The following is a 25,960-nucleotide window of genomic DNA, read 5'->3' as shown; positions in this document are numbered from 1 at the left end:
TACATATATTTATTCATAAAGTATTTATTTTTCATTAAAATATACAAAGTAGTATCCTGTGTATATCCTTTTGCAACATTGCTTATTCAACATCGATTTTGAAGTGTATTCATATCAGTAAATGTGTAATCTAGTTTTTATTTTTCATTCTTCTGTAGAATACATTTTATGAATAAACCATTGTCCATTTCCTAAATGTGAAATTATTTCCAGTTTTTCTAATTTGCTAATTAGTACCTCACTGAACATCCTTTATATGGTTCCTTGTGCACATATGGGAGAAATTCTCCAAAGGATCACCTAATTTTTAAAAATTCTTGGGTGATATATATGTGCAAAAGCTCTAGTTTTTTTTAACCTTCTTAGTTTATCTGAATGTGATCATTATTTATGAAAAAGCACACTGTATATTTATGTTAAAAGAAATACACAATGTATGATACATAAGATCAGATACTAATACAGGACAGTATGACTTAAAGTGTTAACACCTTATATAGTAAATCTTCAGATTCCCTGTATTTTCTGGAAAAGTATGATGGCGCCCTTACACCTTGGTATAACTTTTTTAACTTATACAAATAAAAAAAAGTCTGTGATTAATTTGGGTCCATGGTGCTTTGGACCTTAAAGCTAAAAAAAACACAAAATAGAAAATTAAAAGGTGACAAATGTATATGTTGTTTTGTCTTTTATTTAGGGGTAGAGACAGTTTTTTTTCCCCCTTTTTTTAAAAAGTCATCTTCCCCCCCCCCTTTTTTTGTGAATGCAGGCATTTTCAGTGGCCTCTTTTGAATCATAATATACCATCTTATTTGGATCAAAGTCTTGGTTGTACATTAGAATCATCTGTAAAACTTAAAAGTGTCCAGGAGATTCCCATTCAGTGTGTTAGGGGTGCGAATGGCTATAACTATTTTTAAAAGATTCTTTGGGTGATTCTAATGCTCAGCTGAGATTGTGAAGTACTGTGCAAAACTAGGGATGAGGATGAGGCAGTAGAGATTCCATTTATTCTTGTAGGTTATTAGGTTATCTTCAATCTGTTTTTCTGCAAACATTGTGGAATGAGGCTCTGTCAAAACCCAGTCATTTTGAGGTTTTGCTGCCAAGATAGATATACCTGCAAATCTTACTTGTCCTTATTTGGAAATAGTAGACAGTGCTGATATGGAGTGGACAGTGGAATAGACATAGAAAAAAGGCAGGTTAATGGGGACTGTGGATAGTATGGAAGTAAATCTTAGGAAGGAAATTGGTGATATAAAGTTAACAGGTTTTCACATACTATATTGAAAGGATCTGTGTAGACAATTCCATTTTGAGAATAAAAACTTTTTGGCATACCTGTCTTAGGTATAGGGTTACAAAAGAGTCTATGCCATTTATTTGTAAAGCAATACCAAAATGAAAAAAGAGCTCTTGACCCCTATTTTTAGAACTTCTTTTATGGAGTCTCTTCATGTTATATCAAATTGTGATATAACATGAATCTTGTAAAAGGGAACAAGTTTGCTCTGGAATTTGCCATGGTTGTCATAATTTTAGTAAGTCCATAAAATCATTAACCTTTTTACTTACTTTTGTCCAAAACATCATTTTCCCAAGGATTCTGAGGTGTTTAATTGCCAATGCAAATGTTGGGAGATGCTGACTAAAGAATATATATCTTTTTGTATGTATGTATATGTGTGAATAATGATCATTCCTTTCTTCTAGAAGATGGGCTTCATGGGATTGTAAGCTGCACAGCTTGTGGACAACAGGTCAATCATTTTCAGAAAGATTCCATTTATAGACATCCTTCACTGCAAGTACTTATTTGTAAGGTATGTAATGATCTGTTGATAATTAATTCCACAAATATTTGAATGCTTAACATGAGTCAGACTTTTGATGCACAGTGATGAAGACAGAAATGGTCTCTGCCTTTGGAGGGCTTATATAGTAGTGGAGAAGACAGATATGAAAAGCCCAATAAGTGCTATTATAGGGGAGATACTGTGTAATATGAAAATACACAGGAAGCCTTTGTAATTTGGAGTTGAGTCGGGGGAGCTTTGTAATGGAGATGATATAGCTGATATCTGAAATATAAATAGGAATTAGTTTGGTAAAGTGGGATTGGTTTATCATATTCTAGGCCAGAAGCAACATAGGTTTCAAAGGCTCGTAGGTGAGGGTGAGCGTGGTATGTTGGAAAACTGGAGTATGTGTGTGTACACATGTAATGTTTTATAACCTTCCCTCTTATGTACCCTAATTGCCCAAATCTAAATTTTCTGTGTGGAGCTGTGTTTTGACATAATTTGATGATAATAGAATAAAAAATGTTTCCTAGATATTTGAAGATAGTTTTAAAAGTCTGTATAATACCTTGGAGTTAATTTGTAATTATCTATAATATCAAGGTTATCATTTCACCATCTCATATTACTACTGCTAAAATTAATCCAGTGTTTGTTTCCCATTAAAACACCTCCTTGAATTGCTGGGGCAGTCCTCACTTCCCTTAGAGTTCTAGTTCTAGATCTTGTATGGATTTTTGATATAGACCTACTTAAATGTACTAAATTTACTTCCTGTTTTTAGTAGATTGTATCATTCCTTTCCTTTAATTCAGTTTAGCCAGGAGCCTATCTAGTGTACACATCATAGCTTCTAGTTTTAAATTGTGACAGTTTAAGGTTTTTTTTTTTTTTTGGCTTTTTAGGGCTGCACCCATGGCATATGGAAGTTCCTAGGCTAGGGGTCCAATTTGAGCTGCAGCTGCTGGCCTACACTACAGCTACAACAATGTAGAATCTGAGCTGTGTCTGCAACCTACACCACAGCTCACAGCAATGACGGAACCTTAACTCACTGAGTGAGGCAAGGAAACCTGCATCCTCATGGATACTAGTCGGGCTCATTAACTGCTGAGCCATAACGGGAACTCCCAGTGACAGCTTAATTTTGTATCATTGGATTTGTAACATGCATTCCTTTTCTCTATTGTTATATATGTGATTATTTTTTTTTCTGAAGGGCCAGTCTGTTGAGCCTAGCCTGTTTCAGTAATCTGTAGTTTTCATCAGTGGGTATGGAACCTTCCCTTTTCTTCAGTCACAGTGAAAAGGAATTTCAAGTCAGTCAGATCTGGATTTCAGTACTAGTTTTGCCTCTTCCAGTATTAGGACTTTAGGAGATTTATTTACATATTAATAAATCAAAGCTTTCTCTATCAAATTGGGCAGTATTATCTTCTACCTTGCATAATAGGTATTTGAGATTTAAAGATAGTGTAGGTTAATGTAGGATAAGGTTGCTCAGCTGTACACATAGTAGCTATTTATACATGGTGACAGTTAAGTTATTATTAAGTAGCAACAAATCTAATACATTTTTTTTGGACTGCCCCTTGGTATAGGGAGTTCCTGGGCCAGGAATCAGATTTGAGCCATAGTTGTGACCTAAGTTGCAACTGCAGCAATGTTGGATCCTCTAACCCACTGTGCCAGGCCAGGATTGAACCTATGTCCTAGCACTGCAGAGATGCCACTGATCCTGTCGTGCCACAGTGGGAACTCCTAATACATTTTTATGTAGAGCTACTAAAGCTAGTCATATGAGATCAGAAAGCTGGAGTTCCCGTTGTGGCGCAGTGGTTGACGAGTCCGACTGGGAACCATGAGGTTGCGGGTTTGGTCCCTGCGCTTGCTCAGTGGGTTGACGATCCGGCGTTGCCGTGAGCTGTGGTGGAGGTTGCAGATGCGGCTCGGATCCCGCGTTGCTGTGGCTCTGGCGTAGGCTGGCGGCTACAGCTCTGATGGGACCCCTCACCTGGGAACCTCCATATGCCGCGGGAGTGGCCAGGAAATGGCAGAAAGACAAAAAAAAAACCAAAAAAAAAAAACAAAAAAAAATTAAAAAAAAAAGTTGCTTTACCAAAATCTTTTATAAACTTTTATATAAGGAATATTGGTATTTGATGAAATCTAATAGTATGGGTAGCATGGTGTTTCTGTTTTGATTCTGTAAAACACATGCACACATACATACATATACATTCTCTTTACTTTTTTCATGACTTAACAACGTTTTTCTCCTTTATGAATGTTGACAATTTTGAATAAATTTCTCCTTTCCCTTTTCTTTTAATAGAATTGCTTTAAATATTACATGAGTGATGATATTAGCCGTGACTCAGATGGAATGGATGAACAGTGTAGGTAGGTAATAAATCAAGATGAACTAAAATTCAGTGTTGTCTACTTTTTGAGGGGAAATTCTTACACAGTCTGTTATTAGATCCATTTTTTGTTGTATCATCATTGATATCTTTAATGGCAGGTTATTCTTTTCCACAAAGCCCTTGTTTTATATCTTTTAATTTTCTAATCAAGAATAAGCAGATGACCTAAATTACTTTGCTATTAAAATTGCTGGCAGGAAAATTTAAATTGCTTTAGTACTGAAAAGATTTAAATGTTTCATTTTGGAATAATGTTTTAATCTTTAAATAATTTCAGATGGTGTGCAGAAGGAGGAAACTTGATTTGTTGTGACTTTTGCCATAATGCCTTCTGCAAGAAATGCATTCTACGCAACCTTGGTCGAAAGGAGCTGTCTACAATAATGGATGAAAACAACCAATGGTATTGCTACATTTGTCACCCGGAACCTTTGTTGGACTTGGTCACGGCATGTAACAGTGTATTTGAAAACTTAGAACAGTTGTTGCAACAAAATAAGAAGAAGATAAAAGTTGACAATGAAAAGAGTAGTAAAGTATATGATCATACACCTAGATTTTCTCCAAAGAAAAACAGTTCAAATTGTAATGGAGAAGAAAAGAAATTAGATGATTCCTGTTCTGGTTCTGTAACCTACTCTTATTCAGCACTAATTGTGCCCAAGGAGATGATTAAGAAGGCAAAAAAACTGATTGAGACCACTGCCAACATGAACTCCAGTTACGTTAAGTTTTTGAAGCAGGCAGCCGATAATTTAGAAATCAACACTGCTACAAAGTTGCGTCAGCTTAAAGCTTTTAAGTCTGTGTTGGCTGATATCAAGAAAGCTCATCTTGCATTAGAAGAAGATTTGAATTCAGAGATTCGAGCTTTGGATGCTATAAACAAAGAGAAAAATACCAAAGAACATAAAGTCATAGATGCTAAGTCTGAAACAAAAGTACGAAAAGGAGAAAAACCCTGTGCTTTGGAAAGGAAGGATATTTCAAAATCAGAAGCTAAACTGTCAAGAAAACTGGTAGATAGTGAACATTTAGATCAGAGTGTTGCAGTAGAGGAACAAAGAGCAAATAAAAGTAGCAGTGGTGAACATAAGAAATCTGATAAAAAAGAAGAGCCTCAGTATGAACCTGCTAACACTTCTGAAGACTTAGACATGGATATTGTATCCGTTCCTTCCTCAGTTCCAGAAGACATTTTTGAGAATCTTGAGACTGCTATGGAAGTTCAGAGTTCAGCTGATTATCAGGGAGATGGTAACAGTGGAACTGAGCAAGAACTGGAGAGTTCTGTAAAATTAAATGTTACTTCAAAAGACAGCAGAGGAGGTATTAAATCAAAAACAACTGCTAAAGTAACAAAAGAATTATATGTTAAACTCACCCCTGTTTCCCTTTCTAATTCCCCAGTTAAAGGTGCTGATTGTCAGGAAGTTCCACAAGATAAAGATGGCTATAAAAGTTCAGGCCTGGACACCAAGCCAGAGAACTGTGGACTTGGACAGGAAAAGAATGATAATGAGCATTTGGTTGAAAGTGAAGTTCCAGTACTTTCAGAAGAATCTGACCTTCGAAGATCCCCACGTGTAAAGACTACACCCTTGAGGCGACAGACAGAAACCCACCCTGCAACATCTAATTCAGATGAAGAAAACAATGAAACAATTAAGGAGAAACAAAAACTATCAGTTCCAATGAGAAAAAAGGATAAGCGGAATTCTTCTGACAGTGCTATAGATAATCCTAAACCTAATAAATTGCCTAAATCTAAGCAGTCAGAGATTGTGGATCAGAATTCAGATTCTGATGAAATGCTAGCAATCCTCAAAGAGGTATCCAGGATGAGTCACAGTTCTTCTTCAGATACTGATATTAATGAAACGCACACAAATCATGAGAAGACTTTGTATGATGTAAAGACTCAAGCAGGGAAAGATGATAAAGGAAAAAGGAAACGGAAAAGTTCTACTTCTGGTTCAGATTTTGATATTAAAAAAGGCAAATCAGCTAAAAGGTCTATGATTTCTAAAAAGAAACGACAAAACCCGTCTGAATCTTCTAATTATGACTCAGAGTTAGAAAAAGAGATAAAGAGTATGAGTAAAATTGGGTCTGCCAGAACAACCAAAAAAAGAGTTCCAAATAAAGAAGATTATGATTCTTCTGATGATGAAAAACACAGCAAAAAAGGAATGGATAATCAAGGGCAGAAAAGTTTGAGGACTGTACAGGAAGGATCATCTGATGATGCTGAAAGGAAACAAGAGAGAGAGAATTTCTCTTCCACAGAAGGCACAATTGATAAAGACAAGACCATCATGGAATTGAGAGATCGACTCTCTAAGAAGCAGCAGCCAAGTATTTCCTCAGATGCTGCTAAGCTTTCTTCTGGAAAGGAGGAGAGTTTTTCTCCAGAAGACAAAAAGGTTGCTGAAACTAGAGAAAAGAGTAAGCATCTGAAAACCAAAACATGTAGGAAAGTACAGGGTGGCTTATCTGATGTTGCTGAGAAGTTCTCCAAGAAAGAACAGAGTGATGAATCCTCTGAAGATGATAAAAAGCAGAACAAAAAAGGAACTGAAGAAAAAGAAAAGAAAACTATAGATTTGAAGAAAAAAGTAATTAAGATGGAACAACAGTATGAATCATCATCTGATAGCACTGAAAAATTACCTGAAGGAGAAGAAATTTGTCATTTTTCTAAAGGCATAAAACAAAATAAGAGTGACACAACTGATAGGGAAAAGAAAATTAAAAAAATAAAAGATAAAACTTCTAAAAAGAAGAATGAATTATCTGATAATGCTGAGAAGTTACCAGGGAAAAGAGATAGTTGTGATTCTTCTGAAGATAAGAAGAGCAAGAATGAAACATCCGGTAGAGAGAAGAAAAGGTGCAACTTGCCCGAAAAGTGTTCAAGGAAGAGACAAGATTGTTCATCATCTGATACTGAGAAATATTCCATGAAAGAAGATGGTCATGATTCTTCTGATAAGAGACTAAAAAGAATAGAATTGAGGGAAAGAAGAAATTTAAATTCAAAGAGAAATACCAAGGAGGTACAAAGTGGTTCATCATCTTCTGATGTTGAGGAAAGTTCCGAAGATAATAAAAAACTGAAGAAGCAAAGAGCTACAGCTAAAAAGAAGGCAGGCAGTATCAAGGAGAAAATGAGAAACTCCCTAAGAGCAAGCACTAAAAGGAAGCAAGCTGATATTACTTCCTCATCATCTTCTGATATAGGAGATGACGATCAGAATTCTTTAGGTGAGGGGAGCAGTGATGAACAGAAAATTAAGCCTGTGACGGAAAATTTAGTTCTGTCTTCACATACTGGATTTTGCCAATCTTCAGGTATGGGAAAATAAATAGAAAATTTATAATTTGTACTTTTCCCCTTTTGAATAACTGAATTGTTTACTTTTCCCTGATGTCAATCAAATGCAAGGTTACTGTTTAGGAAAAGACCATTTAAAAAGTCTTCAGAGGGAGTTCCTCTTATGGCTCAGAGGCAGTGAACCCGACTAGTATCCATTGAGGACGTGGGTTCAATCCCTGGCCCCACTCAGAGGTTAAGAATCTGGTGTTGCCACAAGGTGTGGCATAGGTCGCACATGCAGCTCGGATCTGGCATTGCTGTGGCTGTGGCTACAGATCTGATTAGACCCCCCAGCCTTGGAACTTCCACATGCCTTGGGGTGCAGGCCTAAAAAAAAAAAAAGACAGGTGTTCCCGTCGTGGCGCAGTGGTTAACGAATCCAACTAGGAACCATGAGGTTGCGGGTTCGGTCCCTGCCCTTGCTCAGTGGGTTAATGATCCGGCGTTGCCGTGAGCTGTGGTGTAGGTCGCAGACACGGCTGGGATCTGGTGTTGCTGTGGCTCTGGTGTAGGCCGGTGGCTACAGCTCCGATTCGACCCCTAGCCTGGGAACCTCCATATGCCGTGGGAGCGGCCCAAGAAATAGCAATAAGACAAAAAAAAAAAAAAAAAAGGACAAAAAAGGAGTTCCCATCATGGCACTGTGGAAACGAATCTGACTAGGAACCATGTGGTTGCAGGTTTGATCCCTGGCCTTGCTCAGTGGGTTAAGGATCCGGCATTCCATGAGATGTGGTGTAGATCGCAGACATGGCTCAGATCCTGCATTGTGGCTGTGACGTTCGTGGGCAGCTATAGCTCTGATTAGACCCCTATCCTGGGAACCTCCATATTCCTCAGTTGTGGCCCGTAAAAGAGAAAAAGACCAAAAAAAAAAAAAAAAGTCTTCAGAGATCTACTTACTAGAAATTCTTTCTTCATTTTTTATGTCATTATTGGGAGGTATTTGAAACCTTGTTAGTATTCTTCATCAGGTATACCAAGTTTGTTGGATAAATTTCTTTATCCATGTTAAATGTTTTTCTCTGAAACATTGAAAAGTATTGTTATGAAGGAAAATTGGACTGTAGACTGGTGCCAGTAGTTCAGTAGATATTTATGCATCTCATGGAGATGTGTGCTTGGTCCTGGTAAAACATGGTGTGTGAAAGTTTTAACCGCTTTGCCATTGATCTGACTTTTTAAATTGGTCAGATTAATTTTGTGTCCCATGAAATCCTCTGAAAAATTTAAATTTACTTCTTTGAAACTCCTTGTTGATGCTTTTCGGTTTTTTCTTAATGACATGAACAGATGTGTCAGTTTTTAACACTAACAAAATAGGGGAAGAAAGAAGTACAAAAGGTAGATGGATTACCATACTCTGATGAGATAGAGCACTAGGACAATTAGGGTTTGGGTCAACCAGTCAATGACACCTCCCACACACCAAAAAAAAAATTAGTAGAAATAGTTATCATTATGGCAGTTTGTTTAGAAAATCAGTTGTAGGGAGGTCCCTGGTGGTCTAGTGGTTAGGATTTGGAGCTTTCACTGCACCCTGGGTTCGATCCCTGGTCTGAGAATTGAGATCCCACATCAAGCTGTTGCATACCATGGCCAAAAGGAAAAATCAGCTGTATAGTAAATGTATGCTTGTCACTCATTATTTTTTTGTCTTTTTAGGGCTGCACCCACAGCATATGGAGGTTCCCAGGTTAGGGGTTGAATCAGAGATGTAGCTGCTGGCCTACACCACAGCCACAGCAACAGGATCCAAGCCATGTCTGCAACCTACACTACAGCTCATGGCAATGCCGGATCCTTAACCCACTGAGCAAGGCCAGGGATCGAATATGCGTCCTCATGGATTCTAGTCAGATTTGTTTCTGCTGAGCTACAATGGGAACTCCCCATATATATATTTTTAAGTCAGTAAAACCTGTTAACCAGGGACACTTAAAACTTATTTAAAAATTTTTATAAGGTAGATTTCATTTATAACTGTGTTCTCAGCACAGGCAAAATGTTACAAATTTTTCCTTTCATTCCTTTTGTTGGGATTTTCTATTTATCCCAATTGGATTTTAGTGGAATTAACTTGACTCTTAGTTTTTAATAAACCTTCAAATTTCTTTATGAAGCTCTAATGAGTTGGTTTGAAAACCAAGTATGATATACATGGTATATACTAAGTCCAGTGCTCTGCTATATTAGATGCCTAGATGGAGTTCTGCTTGTATTGCTGTTGTAACTACAGGTCCACAGTCCGTGATGTTCTTGGGGCCTGATGTGTTTCAGAATTTTCAACTGTTTTGTTTTTAGGAAGATAATATAGATAATATAGAGGTTATCATATATTATGTATTAACCCCAGTAGGTCTTGAGGCAACACCCCCATAGTCAAACACATTAGTATTTCTGCAGCAAAACAGTTGAACATTTACACGTGAGAGGAATTAACAGTTCAGATCAAATTTTGCTGCTAAATGAACTTTGGAACCACCTTATAAAACTTCAAATGTTCAAAACTTTTTTGATTTTCAAATTGTATGAGATTGTGGACTTATGTTCCAAACATAGTATAATAGTTACTTTGATAGCAAATCAGTGTTTTAGTTAGGTTAGTTGGAAAAACTCTTATTAAAGATTAGAGTGTGAGAATAGTAAATTGTGATTAGTTACATGGAGTATTCTCATTAGCAAATTCAAGGTTCATCAAACTTTGGAAAAAACTTGTTTCCATGATTAAACAGCTTCCCTAGTGAAATAAGCATGTTTGATTTCAAATAATTTTCATTTCCCCAAATCTCACTTAATTCGACACATGTGAGGATTTTCTATGATGTGTTTCTCATGTTTAGAACTATTAATACTTAGTATAATAAGTAATGTATATTCATTAGATCTTTAATAAGAGATGATAACATATGGCAAATAATGCTCATTTCCCTTTTATCATGTTTATGTCCAGAGAAGTTTTTTTTTTCCCTTCATTTTAGGGCTGCACCCATGGCATATGGAAGTTCCCAGGCTAGGGGTTAAATCACCACAGCCACATCAATGCGGGATCCGAGCTGTGTCTGTGACCTACTCCACAACTCGCAATGCTGAATACTTAACCCACTGAGCAAGGCCAGGGATTGAACCTGCATCCTCATGAATATTAGTCGGGTTCATTACCCCTGAGCCACGATGGGAACTCCGTAAGTGGCATTTCTTAAGAATTTGCTTGCATGTGTATATATGTGTGCTAAATTTATTTATTCTCTTAATATGTCCAATGTAATCTGTGACAATTTTTATGAGCTCTTAAAAAGCCTCCCCTACTCCCATGAATTTAGAGGATTCCAGTTTATTCAGCAATGGTTGTGTCCTATTATAGGGTACATCATTTTCATAGAAACTGAAACTGGAAGGGCATAACTAACCAAGTTGAAGAACATGGTCCTAGGATTTGCAGTTCAATGAGCAAGATAGACATAGATAAATCATTATTTTGAAAAAAAGAATACCAAAAGAAAGATAGAAAATTAAATGAGGCTCTGTGATAGGTAGCAAGTGAGACTTTTAACCTAAATATTGGATGAAGACTTAAAGAACAAGTAGTGTTTGAACTCAACTTTGAAGGATGGGTAAAATTTCCAAAGGTGTAGCAAAGAGGAACAATTGCAATATCACTAGTAATATTTAATTTGGAGATTGGTCTGTTTGAATGAGGTGTTGTGAGTTTGCTAAGATATTGTGAGATTTATTTTTGCCTTTCTATATTTAGCATATTTCTATCTGAACCTGTAAGTTTCTGTGTTACTGATTTTTTTCTCCAACATTTACCCCCCATGTTTTATTATGAAAAAAATGTTAAATATGCAGAAAGTTTCTACTGTTAACATTGTACTGCATTTGCTTTATCACATAGCTATATATGCTATTTATCTATCAGTGTACCTAACTTTTTTTTTTGCCTTTTAAGTGTTTACTTTGAAATAATTATAAATTTACAGGAAGTTGCAAAAACATGTACAGGGAGGTCTTGGGTGCTTTGCATTCAGTTTGCTTCATTCGTAACATCTTTCATAATTATTGTCCAACGTTAGAATCAGGAAACTAAAGATTTATTCAGATTTCACCAGTTTTACGTGCACTCCGTGTATGTTTATGTGTGTGTGTGTGTGTAAGTATAGTCTGTGCAATTTTGTCACGTGTAGCTTCTTATAACCACCATCAGAACCAATATACTGAACTGTTTCATTACACAAGGTTCCCTTGTGCTACCCCTTATGCACACTCCCTTGCAAATCCCCATTCTTAACCTCTGACAACTGTTAATCTGATTCTCATCTCTGTAATTTTGTTATTTTGAGGTGGAATCATGAAGTATGTAAACTTTTGAAATTGTCTTTTTTCACTCATTGTAGTGACCTTGAAATCTTAGATGCATTTCAAAGTAAATGGTAAAAATCAGCATAATTATCCCTGATTACTTCAGCATATATAGTATTAACTAGAGTACAATGTTCAAGTTTGTTTTTGAGGCAAAATTTATATACAATGAAATGCACAAATCCTCATTTCTGTATTTTTAATCAAAGAGTAGAAATGTTGCTTTGTATAAAGAAATAAGTTTCATTGTACTTGAATATGTATCTCAAAGTGATTCTACCCATGAATACCATACAAATTCAAGTATATTTTGAAATTACTCGGTGCTATCAAGTATTAATAACATCTACAAAATTCTTAAGTGATACAAGAAAAATTAGATATCTTTTAACTTTAATCTTAAAATGGATTACTACAAAGATTATTTTAGTAAGAAACATATGCCAATATGCTGGCGAATGATAAAGATTTAGTACTGGGAAGGAAGAGTTTTAACTCTTGTGCTCTGGGAAAGAACTTTGAAATAAAAAATTCCAATTATTTATTATTTTGCTGCTGGCACTTCTTAAGTTCCCCATTGTATTTCCCTTATAAATTCTTTTTACTCATGGTTTGGATCCTCAAAGTGCACTTTAGAACCCACTAGTTATTTAAAAGTTTTTGGCTTTCACTTTTATTTTACATGGTTTTATTTACATAGATAATTTAAAGCTAATTTTAAGTAAATTTTTGTTCCCTCAAGGAGATGAAGCCTTATCTAAATCAGTGCCTGTCACAGTGGATGATGACGACGATGACAATGATCCTGAGAATAGGTATGATTTCATCTGTAAGGACTTAAAAAAGATTATAACACACCCTAGGCATGGGCACAAACAGCAGCAACGGAACCGCAAGCAGGTTGTAAAAACCAGGAGTGCCTGCCTTAGAAAGACTCGCTCACAGTCTTCCTGCAAGTTTGAAAGAAAGGCCAGAAAATGGGCTAAAACTCAGAAACCTTAAAAGAAAGTAAATATAAATAGTAACACACCTAGCATAGGGTGTGTTATAAATATAACACTGTCAATTTTTATGTTTCCATGTAAACTGTGATAACTTTTTGAGAATATTTTAATTTTTGCAGATTATTTTATTGGTGAAAGTAAATCGTATCAATAAATTGGTGACAACAGACATCTCTCTCCTCAGTATTTGATTATTGTTTTAAATTGCCATCCAATGTGGTGGTCCTATTCATTAAAACCTGTTCAAAGTGAAAAAAAGGAGACTGCTAAGATGTTTAAGAAATCACTTTCAAAATAAGTGTCAATTTACATTGTGTCTAGACTGATTGAGATTTTAACAATTTTTCAAATAAAATAGAAGCAGACAGTATGAAGAGTTCCTGTCATGGCACAGTGGAAACGAATCTGACTAGGAACCATGAGGTTGCGGGTTTCGTCTCTGGCCTCGCTTGGTGGGTTACAGATCCGGTGTTACCATGAGCTATGGTGTAGCTCGCAGATGCAGCTAGGATCTGGCATTGCTCTAGCTGTGGGGTAGGCCAGCAGCAACAGCTCCAAATGGACCCCTAGCCTGGGAACCTCCATATGCTGTGGGTGTGGCCCTAAAAAGCAAAAAATGAAATAAAATGAAAAGAAGTAGACAATATGATAGATAGTATTAATTTTAGTCAATAATAGGTTTAAACGTGAACAGTGTACCCTCTACAGATTGACAACTAAGAGATAGCTGGGAGAAGAAAAAAAATAAAGATACATCATATTGTAGCAATGAAGAATAGAGAAAATAAAGGTATTAAAGAATATAACCATAATATTTTTACATATCTTTTAAACCCTTCCTGGACTATAAGTTACCTCACACTCAGTCTTCAACAAGAAGACAGTGTGGTGTAGTAGGTGGAGTTTTGGAATAATGGGGATAAGAATATCTGACTTCTAACTTTTCTGTGTGATCTTGAGCAAGTGTCTTAACTACTCTTTAGAAAATTGCAAAATTTTCTCTTCTCTGAAACAAAAGGTTTGGATGAAATTTTCTCTGATTAATTCTAAGCACTAAAATTCTGTGATAGACTTGGGGTTTTATTGCAAAGTACTATAGTAACCATCCATTTATTCTCATTAGTAAGCGCTAATAATTAAAATATGAAAATAAACATGTAATTTTTGTGTCATAATTTTATAAGGAATTAAATTTGAATTAGTAAATGCCATGGGACCAGCTGTCACTCCAGCTGTTTTATATCTTGCTGATGCTGATAGGTTTTTCTATTTTCAAGATCAGCATTCTCCTAATTAGCAGGAGATGATTTTTATTAAGGTGAATGAACACTTTTCTTTTGCACTTTTGAATAGAGCTTTATCACGAATGCAAAGACTCAGATGCTGCTTACCTACTTATTTTTTTTTATTAAAAAAATATATCCAGTTTTTTATGGGATAGAGGTGGGGTCCTGAATGGAATGGTGAAGGCATACATTTTATTCATCAGGGAGTTTATATAGTATATGATCACAGTGAGATTATGAAAGCATTTAAGTTTTACTCTCTTTTAAAATGCTTTAATTCCTCATCATTTATTTATGCTATTTGTTTTCCTGTAAATCATAAGGCCTCAAATGTTATTGAAAGGCTGATAATGTTTAAAACATGCTATATCATAATTTTCTTATGCTTTATGAACCATAATTTCATATTTAACTACCAAATGAGAGTGTTATTAAGGTCTGATAATTTTTAATTTGTGTTAGAGCTTTTCAAAATATAAATATTTTTATCTTTTAAGTTACTTGATCATTATCTCTCTGTAACTGGCAAGTATTTTATTGCAAGGTATCTTTAATTCCATCTTGTATTTGTGATTAAAAAATACAATTCTGTTGAGTACTTTTGAATAGAATTGAATTTTATCTTGAGCATGTCTTTCTTTAAACTCAGTTTAATGTGCTTTTATAAAGTATGCCATTAATAACTTCTTTCATATCCAATATACCAAAGAGGTATATAATACCCATGGATTACCCAATAATGGGAATACAAATATCTTCTTGAATTATTTTAGTATAGGCAATGTACTTGAACATATTTGGATATGCACTGTGCAACTTTAAAAAATTTGTTTTCAGATCATGATTAAGTCTTGGAATTATTTTCACCTTTCACATTTTTGAGTAGGATGTATTTTGATAGACAGCATATTGTAATTGTGTATAAATTTATAAATTTGTACACAATTGTGTAATTGTATATAAATTATGTATAAGTTTCCTATGCTTTGCCTTTTTAGCAGTGTTGTAATACATTTTCAGTGATGATGTTTATGGAGAGGTAATAGTGTATTAATGCAAATGATTAACTATTTGGATGCAATAAATTTCTATAAAACTTTTTTCTTGTTCAAGCATTTAATTTTAATTATAATGCATCGTTTCATGAGAGTTGAAGAAATTTGTTAGAATCAAGATATGTAGGCTAGTTTGTAGCCAAAGAAGTTTTGATATTTCTGAAATTAAGGAAGTAAATAATTTTTAATTCCTAAAACATTTATACTCATATATGACATATATATACTTATATATGTGGGTGTGAAAGTTTTACAGCAGATTTCACCATTATTTATCTTTTCTGTTTTATAGTTACAATAGCTTTTGAAGTCATTTTAAAAACTTAGTTATGTCCTGAATATTTTAGTTAAGTGTGAATAAATAAGTTTCTGTTATTTTAGTATACTATTATGTGATATCATTCATATTTGAAAATAAATGTATGCTTTTGTGAGATAGAGTGGTCTTACTTGTAAAATAATTTCTATTTAAATGAAAAAAATGACAAAAATTATAAGTTGATCAACAGTTTAACTTAGAATTTTTCGGTTGAGCATTTTAGAAAAAATACAAATAGTAGACCTTATTTTTAAATTTTGTATAACAGAACTTCAAGTTTTATATCTTATATTTTATGTACATTTTGAAAGGGAAAGTAATAATATCAAAGTTTGTCAGTTTATTCAAATTTTACACAAAATTTTTAAGTCAGTTATTTGAATGTACCATTATTATGCTACTATTGCCTTTCAAATACCTGTTAGTTGTGTTTTAAATCGATTATCTCATTGAAAGGATATTTACTGTCCTGTATTTTAATATCTGCACTATGAATTAGCCTCAGTGCTAAGATGGTAGTGTAATCAAGTTCAACAGTGATAGTGTTGTAGATCATTAAACCAGGCTTGTCTTTAGAGGTTGCATACTAAACAATCATTGGAGAATCCATTCTCCCTCTTCCCCAAAAAGAATATTTCAGAATATTTTTTATTTGTATTTTTACAGGGTGTGAAATATATTTAAAACTGAAATTTTAAGAAAAAAAATTGCTAGATTTTTCTCTCAATCATTCTTTTTTTATCCTAATTTTGCTTGAAACCTGAGGTTTTTTATATGGATACCCTCTCCTGCCACACACATACATACATTTACCTTATAGTTGACAAATGCTTAATTGGGTCTACTAATACACCATAGTTTTTCCCATAATTTCTCTTCCATTGGGGCTAGTTAATTTTTTTCAGAGAAGCGAAATTTGGGGTGGAGAGTGCCTAAAGAAATTGCCCATTGTTAATAGTTATTGTGGGACTACATCCTAGACTTCAAATTTTCCAATTATTTTAATCATTTGGTAATACTTTGCTTTTCAGACTGGAAAATATGCGAATGATTATTTTTTTCCCCTACTAGCTTGGTGTAGGTATTTTATTGATGAAGGCTCTGTATTATTAATCCAGCGTATTTTTGGAAGTGGTAATGATTCCTGGATGTTGTTCATGCTACTGAAAAGATATTTGATGGTTGTTTACCTGATTTCAGCAAAGATTAATGGCATGAGTATATCTAAAGTCCCTTCAATCTCTGACTTTGGTTTCCATTTTAAACACTTTTCTAAATGTTATCTTCTATACATGTCTTTATTCTCTATACAGATTTGCTAAATCTGGAATAATTTTTTTTTCTGTGAATTTTTTTCATGGTGGTTCTATTGGATTAGCAAAATTGCTTTAATTCTCCTTTATTGGGCTTCTAAAACAAAGAAAGAATTTTAAATGAGTATTTTACTTGTTTTATGTTCAAGGAAGGGTTTTAAATGTTTGGCAGTTTTAAGGTAATTCTTTTTCAACTTACTTTGTCTTTATAGTTCGGGTAAGTATTGTAACACAAGTATAATATAGGTGACTAGCCCCTAGATAGGATCTATTTGTAGATAATCTAAACTGGTTGCGGTTGCCACCAGCTTTCTTTTTTATGCTAGAAGTCCCAGCAAGGAAAGAAGTATGGGAGTTCCCGTCGTGGCTCATGGTTAACGAATCCAACTAGGAACCATGAGGTTGCGGGTTTGATCCCTGGCCTCGCTCAGTGGGTTAAGGATCAACTTTAAAAAAAAAAAAAAAGAAAGAAATATGGTCAGTAGTGGTGATCTCTCTGCCTAAGATACAAACATCATGTTTTCCGCTTTTCTTTTCCTATTTCCTATTCTTTGGTGATATTGGGACTTTCTGATTATGAGAAATAGCCCTCCCCTCCCTCAAAAAAGAGAGAGAGTTTGGATTCTAGTGTTAGCAAAAAAGGTTAATTTTTCTGACTTTATATATGTCTTTGTCTTTAACATTGAATTTTAAAACTAAATTCTTTGTTTTTACTTTTCAAGTATAGAAAATACTGAGCTAGTTATTTAATATGATCAAACTTCCTAAATTTGTGTCAATGTTAATAAATTTTTTCTTGTTAAAATTTCCTCTAAAACTGGATTAGATTTTTATATAAAATCAGAGTATATACTTTGTAATTTGAGCCCATGTATAAATTGTTAATAAACTATGGGTTCTTAATTTCATACAGCTTTTATTTTTCTATTCCTAAGATTTTTTGAAACAGTTATTTGATACTAATTTTATGAAAACAGTGATTTTTTTTTCATTAACTGCAAACATTGTAGAACATATGACAAAAGAGTTTCAAACTGTTTTTTAACTTTTTGGTTATTTAATGACTTCATTGTTTAATGAATCCCACTCTTTTTAGGTACAGATTATTATGCCTTGGTTATATTTTTTTCATAGAAAGATTCATATCAAGATACTAATTTTAAGCAGAGTTAAAAAAATACTAATGCAAATTTCGAAGATGAGGAATTCTATTGTAATTCTATGAAAACTTTTATTTTTTAAAACTTAACCTGAGTATATTTGTTAAAACAAAGACTCCCTCCCTTCTAAAGGATATGTGTTCATCGTCCTGTTCTTACTATAAAAATTCAGCATTTTTTTGCTATAGTCATTTGAATTATTTTATATATCAGCCTTTCAAATATGGTATGATGTTTTAGTACCTATATTTACTTAGTTATTTTGCATCTCTAAAGAGCATGCATTTAAATCTGTAATCTTATTCAGAATTCTTTAACTACTTTATTGTGATATTTTGCACATAATGTCAAAAAATAAAAAATTTCACTTTTGTGTATGGATGCACAGTATTTTAGCCTTTTAAAAATGCATTATTTTTTTATTTAGCAATTTTCTTCAAGCCTGTTTTCAGAACCTCTAAAAGATGAAATAGTAGATGGTAGGGTATATCTGAGATGACCTGTCATACTGGACTGAAGATATTTAGAACTCTTTTTAAAAAAAAGAAACAAAAAACTTTAGGGAGTTCCCATCGTGGCTCAGTGGTTAACGAAACCGACTAGGAACCATGAGGTTGCAGGTTCGATCCCTGGCCTTGCTCAGTGGGTTAAGGATCCAGCATTGCCGTGAGCTGTGGTGTAGGTTGCAGACACGGCTCGGATCCCTGCGATGCTGTGGCTCTGGCGTAGGCCAGTAGCTACAGCTCCGATTCGACCCCTAGCCTGGGAACCTCCATATGCCGAGGGAGCGGCCCAAGAAATAGTGAATGAGTAAAGAATATAGCAATGGCGTACTAAAATTAGTAGCAAATTGAGATTAAGGATTTTAGGTCCTACTTCTGGCTTTGCCACTAACTAGCTTTGGTTCTTTGACCTAGTCATTTCCCCTCTCTAAGCCTGTTTCCTCATCTATAAAATGACAGAATTGGAGGACTTCCCATCGTGGCTCAGTGGTTAACGAATCCAAGTAGGAACCATGAGGTTGCAGGTTCGATCCCTGGCCTTGCTCAGTGGGTTAAGGATCCGGCGTTGCCGATTCGACCCCTAGCCTGGGAACCTCCATGTGCTGCAGGTGCAGCGCTAGAAAAGGCAAAAAGACAAAAAAAAAAAAAAAAAGAATTGGAAGGAATCTAAGGTCCCTTCTAGCCCTAACATTTTGTGTTGCTTTTGTAGTTGCTGTTTCTCTAAAACTCCATGGTGCAAGAGATCTTTCTCTTGATTGCTCCTTTTTTAGAAACTCAGTGTTTTGAATTATCAGTTTACCTACCAGCAAGAGTCAATTTACTTTCTTTTCCTGTTTGCTTAAACAAGAGACATTACTGATTTCCTTTCTAGATACGATCAGAATTATTGAAGGCTTTCTTGGCACGCGTGCACTCTCTCTCTCTTGCTCTCTCTCTCTCCCTCCCTCCCTCCCTCTCTCTGATTGTTCGTTCCTCTTTGCATTGTTTGGCTCATTCCTTATTTTATTTTTGCTTTATTTTAGTAGATGAAGGTGTAATAAGGCATTATCTTATCTTGGTATTCATTATGTGATTTAGATAACTTAGCTTGTTTGAGTTTTGGGGTTCTATTATTCTTTCATTCACCAGTTCCAATCATTGTTTGTTTGTGGGTTTTTACCCTCCCTCCCATATTGTTTTGCTTTCTCCCCCTTTCCCTTCCCTTCCTTTCAGGAAAATGGAGGAGTGGCTCCATTACTTCCAGCTCTGCCCAGGTTTTCTGCCACAAGAGTGGCACAGCCTGTGCCTCTAATGCTTCTGATAGAGTCGTGACTGCTTTGGATGCTACACCTGCCCCAAGATGTAATGTTGAGCATTGAGATTCCAGGGGCAGTACCTTGTTGCCTGGATGATTTTTTCAGAAACGTCCTGGAAAGCCTCAAGAAAGGAAACTTCAGAGCAAACAGAATCAACTAGGGATCATGACTATACATCCATCACATGCATACCAGCACGGGTCCAGCCGAGGCCTCCAAAATGATGCTTTGCCAGCCTCAGCTGGTTCTCAAGTGATGATATCCTTGAAGTCTCTGTGGCCCGTGACTCAAGAGTTAAGGTAGTGGAGTTTCCCTTAAAGCATCTCACAGCAGGCTTTGTAGATGGGACACATCTCACCTCAACATGTTTGCTGAATGCTCAGGTTGAAGGTCAGCCTCAGCCCTTAGGTCCTTCAAATTAAGTTTTAACTTTGAGATGTCAGTTATGTGATAGGCTAGCTTTATGATACAGTGGGTCTTTGACATATTGGATTTGAGCCATCAGCCATAATTTCTGCAAAATAATTTAACTTTTATTATTTTTTTTAAGGGCTTGATGTATAAAACTATATATTAGGCTTTCCTTTGGTCAAAATTTGCTAGAGGGCAGATCTAAAACATTTTAGTGACATAAAGCTTAGGGAATCTCCATCACTCTATATAACTTTCAATTTGGAGAAAATAAGCATTTTCTGAAGCTTGTAATTTTTTCTGCTTCTAAAGTTTCTGTGATTGTTCCATATATTATGGTCTTACTGAAGGTTGTTGATAAATCAAATAATTCTTTAGTGTGTGGGTCTTATTTTATTTTCCATGATTTATTACGTGATTTTTAGTTGGTATAAAATCATATTATCTTATGTGTATCATATTTCTTAGTTTCTTCATGACAGTCCAGAATTTAAGTATTTGTAGGTTGACGTATTTTGACCTTTCATTTAGTAGACATATTAGGAGTCTAGAGTTTGAAATAAGAAACATTATTCTTAATAGCTAAGTCTTTACAGATGGGGAATTTAGGACATTTTTTGAACTTGTAAGTACAAACTGAAATCAAGTAATTGAACTAACCTTTAGAGTAACTAAATTAATAATTGTTTCATTGTTGGCTATTATTGTACCACTCAAATGGTGATATAAGATCTTGTAACGGCAAGTAAACAATGTTTTTCTATTTGTAATCTAGTATCCATGCTTCACATGATACGTACATGCACACACACATATTTATTCTTCCAAAACAGTGGTTTTACTCAAATAGGCTTGAGAGTTTTTCCTTGTTTGTGGGCAGTGACAGTGTGGTGTGTATTAAAGATGATTTTGGTGAGTTTTTGCAGAAAGATGCTTTTAATGCATTTAAACAGTTTTGAAACTGTTTCCTAATTTGTGGAGGGTATGCTTATCTTATTTTTTATTTTATAAAATGAATGTAAATGATATTTGCACTTACATTTTTTTTTCTTGGCAAAATGAAAAGTTGGCAACCCTAAATTAGTCCCCATTTAAAAAACTTTTACTGTATGCAATCCAGGTCAGCAAACCACTGATGCAGAAATTTAAGAGCAATGCTTTATAGCTCAATTCCAGTAGGATTTTTCAAAATTAATTCAGTAGGATTTAAATTGAGTGATATAATCCCCACTTTATTAAAATGCTAATGAAACCCTCAGAAAAGCTACTCATCAGTGGTTTCCTTTAACTTTCAGGGTTGTCTAAATATTCCTGATCTGTCTGTTTAGGGGGGAAGTGCCAAAGGCATGTAGTGAGCATTTATGGAGGTGATTACTTATTTTGCTTGCTTTAGTCTGTTTAGGTGGCTTTGCTATATATCTATGAATATAAATAACAATGAACAATTTACCTTTGAAATAAAGTTAAGAAGGTATTAACATGCATTAACATCTCTACCATTGGATGAATTCTTGACTGAAATGTAAGTGCATGTTAAGAAATAAAATAGAGTTTTCAAATCCAAAAATAACAAAATTCCCATAATTTCAGCCACAAGTTTTTGACTGAGCTAGAGTCAATCTTGATTGCACAGTAGTTGTTTATCCACATAGAAGTTAGTTCAGGGAGTTCCCGTTGTGGCGCAGTGGTTGGCGAATCCGACTAGGAACCATGAGGTTGCAAGTTCGGTCCCTGCCCTTGCTCAGTGGGTTAACGATCCGGCGTTGCTGTGAGCTGTGGTGTAGGTTGCAGACGCGGCTCGGATCCTGCGTTGCTGTGGCTCTCCGATTAGACCCCTAGCCTGGGAACCTCTATATGCCGCAGGAGCGGCCCAAGAAATAGCAAAAAGACAAAAAAAAAAAAAAAAAGAAGTTAGTTCATAGTAAATGAGAATCATGTCAACTTTTGAGCCTTTCTATAAGGTATTCCTTTGTTACTGTGATTTATGAATTTACATCAAAAGGTACAAACGCCTCTTGCACAAAAGCTGCTTTTATCTTATATTTTCAGATGTCTTCCTTTAGTGCAAACATAGAAATTTATTAGGAGTATATTTTATTTTAGCATAAGATGGTGTTAAAGAAGAATTTTCTCATGCTTTTACCAATTTATTTTTTTCATTAGCAAATTGGGCTTTGAGGAACATCTTGAAAAATTTTGGTATGATTGAGGCTAATGTACTATCTACTTTTTTGTAAAGTAAAAACTCATTCATGGTAATTTGTGTTCTCTTAACTATGTATGTAGTTAATAGCACTCTTGCCCCTTCTCTGCCCTAGCTTGAATATTATTAGGGGTTTTTGATTGCTTAAATATATGTGTTAGAAGAATTTATATAGTAAATTGAAATTTAAGGGCCAAAAATATTATTTGCTAGTTTGAGACACTTTTTCACAATAAAGTGGTTTATTACACACTGATTTTCTAGGAATATGTTTTGTTGTTGAATAAATCCTCTAATGTGGAGTTTTGTGTTGGAATGCCATTTGTCTGAATGAATTGATTTACTATTGTGGGCCTCTTTGATATTATAGTTGTTGGATGGTAGCAGTAGAGCAAGTATAGGATTGGAAGGTTAGTCAACATGAAGGTGCAATTGTTCAAAATAGTTAGAAATGTCCCTGAGATTTTTCAATATATTGCATAATTATATATAACTGGGAGAAAATCAGCGCTAAGAGCATTTTCAAAAATTTTGGTTGGTAGTTTAGGTTAAAATATGGTTTTGATAGACTTATGTATAATAAAAAATCTGTTGACACATTTTTTTCTATTTTGATACAAATAATATTTTTTGTCTTTAATTTGTTACACTTCACCACCAAATATATAGTTTTTTATTGTCTTTTTACTCTCAAGAATTGCCAAGAAGATGCTTTTAGAAGAAATTAAGGCCAATCTTTCCTCCGATGAGGATGGATCTTCAGATGATGAATCAGAAGAAGGGAAAAAAAGAACTGGAAAACACAATGAAGAAAACCTTGGAGAGGAGGGTGAGTTCCCCAAAGAGAAATGTAGGATGCTATAATTTGGTTATTTGACCAGTCCAGTCTCTGAAGGCTGTCTGACCATTAAGTCTCTTTATACATGCAATCGAAGTTTATTAAAATGTTTAAAACTTTTCTACCTTTACTCCTTTTGAATATCTGGTAATAATTGTGGAAGTCTTGTCAAGTTACTGCCAATGAACAGATAATTTTTAAAACAAAATATTTTTTATCTTTTAAAAAAATTACAAATGTATATTGGTGATATTTAATCAATATTTAATAATAGTAATAGATCAAATTTAATATATGAGATTGCCTGGTATCACCAGTGATACCAAAGTAAGTACACACACAGCTCTGATCATTTCCATAAATCATGATAATTGTCAACAAACAAAATATGTAGTTTTATAAAACAAAGGAAAAACGGCTGAAGGTTTTATTGATTTATTTTCTCCATTTAGAAGCTAAAAATCAAGTCAGTTCTGAATCTGATTCAGATTCTGAAGAATCTAAGAAGCCGAGATACAGACATAGGCTTTTGAGGCATAAACTGACTGTGAGTGATGGAGAATCTGGAGAAGACAAAAAGACGAAGCCTAAAGAGCACAAAGAAGCCAAAGGCAGAAATAGAAGGAAGGGTAAGGCATTTCAATTCTGATAGTAAGGAACATATTAGTATTAGTTTTATAAAATAATTATAGTAGAGAAATTTAAGTATATCTGCTCCAACAGTTAACTACCTATATTAAGTATCAGCATACTGACAGTAACTATCCTGAGAGTGAAATAAAGAATTTAGAGTGGGTAAATAATCCAGAAGCTTGAGAGATGACAAAACAAAGCATGTTTTTGACCTTTAGTAGTCATATACTAATTAGGTTAAAAAGATAAATAAATATGATAATAAAATAAGATATGCATTAAGGTTATATAGAAAATAGAAGACTGCTTATAACTGCAGGAAGAAGTAATGCTTTCCTGAGGAAATGTAGAAGATACAGTTAATTTCGATAGACTTATACCAGCTTATGTGTAAAACTCGTATGTAGCCAGATTAAATTTTTATTACATTAAAAGTGTGAGTCATTCTGTATTGAGTGCTTACATGTTTCTAGCATCATGGTAAACATCAAAATCATTGTCTGTGATGATTTTCATCCTGGCTACACATGCAGATCACTTGGGGGATTTAAAAATGTACCTGTGACAGGGCTGTACCCCAAGCCAGTTATAGCATAATTGGTGGTGTTGGGACCTAGGTATCCATATGTTTTAAAAGCATCTCTGATATGATTTTGATATATAGCCAGGCTTGACAGTCACTGGTTTGGTAAGAATTATTGACGCTAATATACAAAATTATAGTTCCATGAGGGTTGTTTTGTGTAACAGAGATATTGTACAGTGTAGCTCAGGAAGGATTTCTTTAGTTTCTTGGGAGGTAGGGGTTATCCCCAGAGAAAACTTCAGAAGATGGAAAGTTTCATTTAGTAGATCAAGTTCCAAATGGGGAGCAAGTTGATGTGCTGTGAAGATTTAAGGGAAAATTTTGTGAAGCCTCTGCCAAATGTTTACAACATGGTGGAGGGAATGCAATTAATGTGGTATAGCTGGAGTATAGGAGGAAGTAGGGAAAGGAACATCAGAAAATTAGGCTGGGCTGAGGAAATAGGGAAAGGAATAGCAGGAAATTAGGCTGTATTTCTCAAACTGAAGTACTTGGCAGTGGACTCATGAGTATATGAGGCTGTAGAGTAAAAACATGGTACATCTGTTTGGTGTGTTCATTTTACTAGAGAGCTTGGGGAGAGAATTCCTTTTTTTTTTTTTTTTTTTTTTTTGTCTTTTTGCCTTTTCTAGGGCTGCACCCACAGCATATGGAGGTTCCCAGGCTAGGGGTCTAATCAGAGCTGTAGCTGCCAGCCTATGCCAGAGCCACAGCAACTCAGGATCCCAAGCTGCGTCTGTGACCTACACCACAGCTCACAGCAACACCGGATCCTTAACCCACTGAGGGAGGCCAGGGATCGAACCTACAACCTCATGGTTCCTAGTCGGATTTGTTAACCACCAAGCCACGATGGGAACTCCGGGGAGAGAATTCTTGTATTAAATAGTCACATATAGTGAACAATTAAATGTGAAATTTGCCTGAGAATTTTGGCTAACAAGAAGTTCAAAGAAGTTTTTTTTCTTCCTTGGGGCAGATCCTGAAGACTTTACTACCCAACTCCTACTGGGCAGATTAACTCTTCTTTGCCACTAAGAATAAAAAAGCATATTTGGAAATGTTTTAGAAGTAAAATATGCTCTATAGGATGGAGAGCCATTGAAAAATTATTTTAAAAATTATTTTTATATCATAGCTATATTGAGATGTAATTCACAAACCATATAGTTTACCTATTTACAGTGTACAATTTGTTTTTTTAGTATATTCACAGAAGAGTGCTACCACTTTTTCAAAAAACTTTAAGATGTACATATAGGAGTTCCTGTTGTGGCTCAGTGGTAAAGAACCCGACTAGTATCCATGAGAATGTGTATTCGATCCCTGTCCTTGCTCAGTGGGTTAAGGATCCAGCATTGCCCCGAGCTGTGGTGTAG

The 25,960-nt window shown here is 34.9% G+C and overlaps 1 protein-coding gene across 25 annotated transcripts in view; it reads left to right on the top strand.

Moving 5' to 3' along the window:
- The window catches only part of ATRX (ATRX chromatin remodeler), a 288,606-nt gene that overhangs the window by 112,748 nt on the left and 149,898 nt on the right, over window positions 1-25,960 (top strand). For 7 of the 25 annotated variants that reach the window (XM_021080085.2, XM_021080081.2, XM_085008443.1 and 4 more), the window contains 6 exons: window positions 1,723-1,829; window positions 4,144-4,211; window positions 4,512-7,588; window positions 12,718-12,790; window positions 23,220-23,353; window positions 23,815-23,991. In XM_021080085.2, coding sequence (XP_020935744.1) covers window positions 1,723-1,829; window positions 4,144-4,211; window positions 4,512-7,588; window positions 12,718-12,790; window positions 23,220-23,353; window positions 23,815-23,991 — 3,636 coding nt within the window. Of the gene's footprint in view, window positions 1-1,719; window positions 1,830-4,143; window positions 4,212-4,511; window positions 8,383-8,453; window positions 8,497-12,717; window positions 12,791-23,219; window positions 23,354-23,814; window positions 23,992-25,960 lie in introns of those variants that run through there. The other 18 variants (XM_003360375.6, XM_021080080.2, XM_085008441.1 and 15 more) reach the window with 6 other exon arrangements.

This window comes from Sus scrofa, chromosome X (assembly GCF_054392235.1).
Source record: "Sus scrofa isolate SSC_HxYL_T2T_F1_AM1 chromosome X, Sscrofa_HxYL_maternal_Yorkshire_Landrace_v2.0, whole genome shotgun sequence".
In the NCBI taxonomy this organism is placed as follows: domain Eukaryota; kingdom Metazoa; phylum Chordata; class Mammalia; order Artiodactyla; family Suidae; genus Sus; species Sus scrofa.
This window is presented reverse-complemented; position numbering and strand designations above follow the sequence as displayed.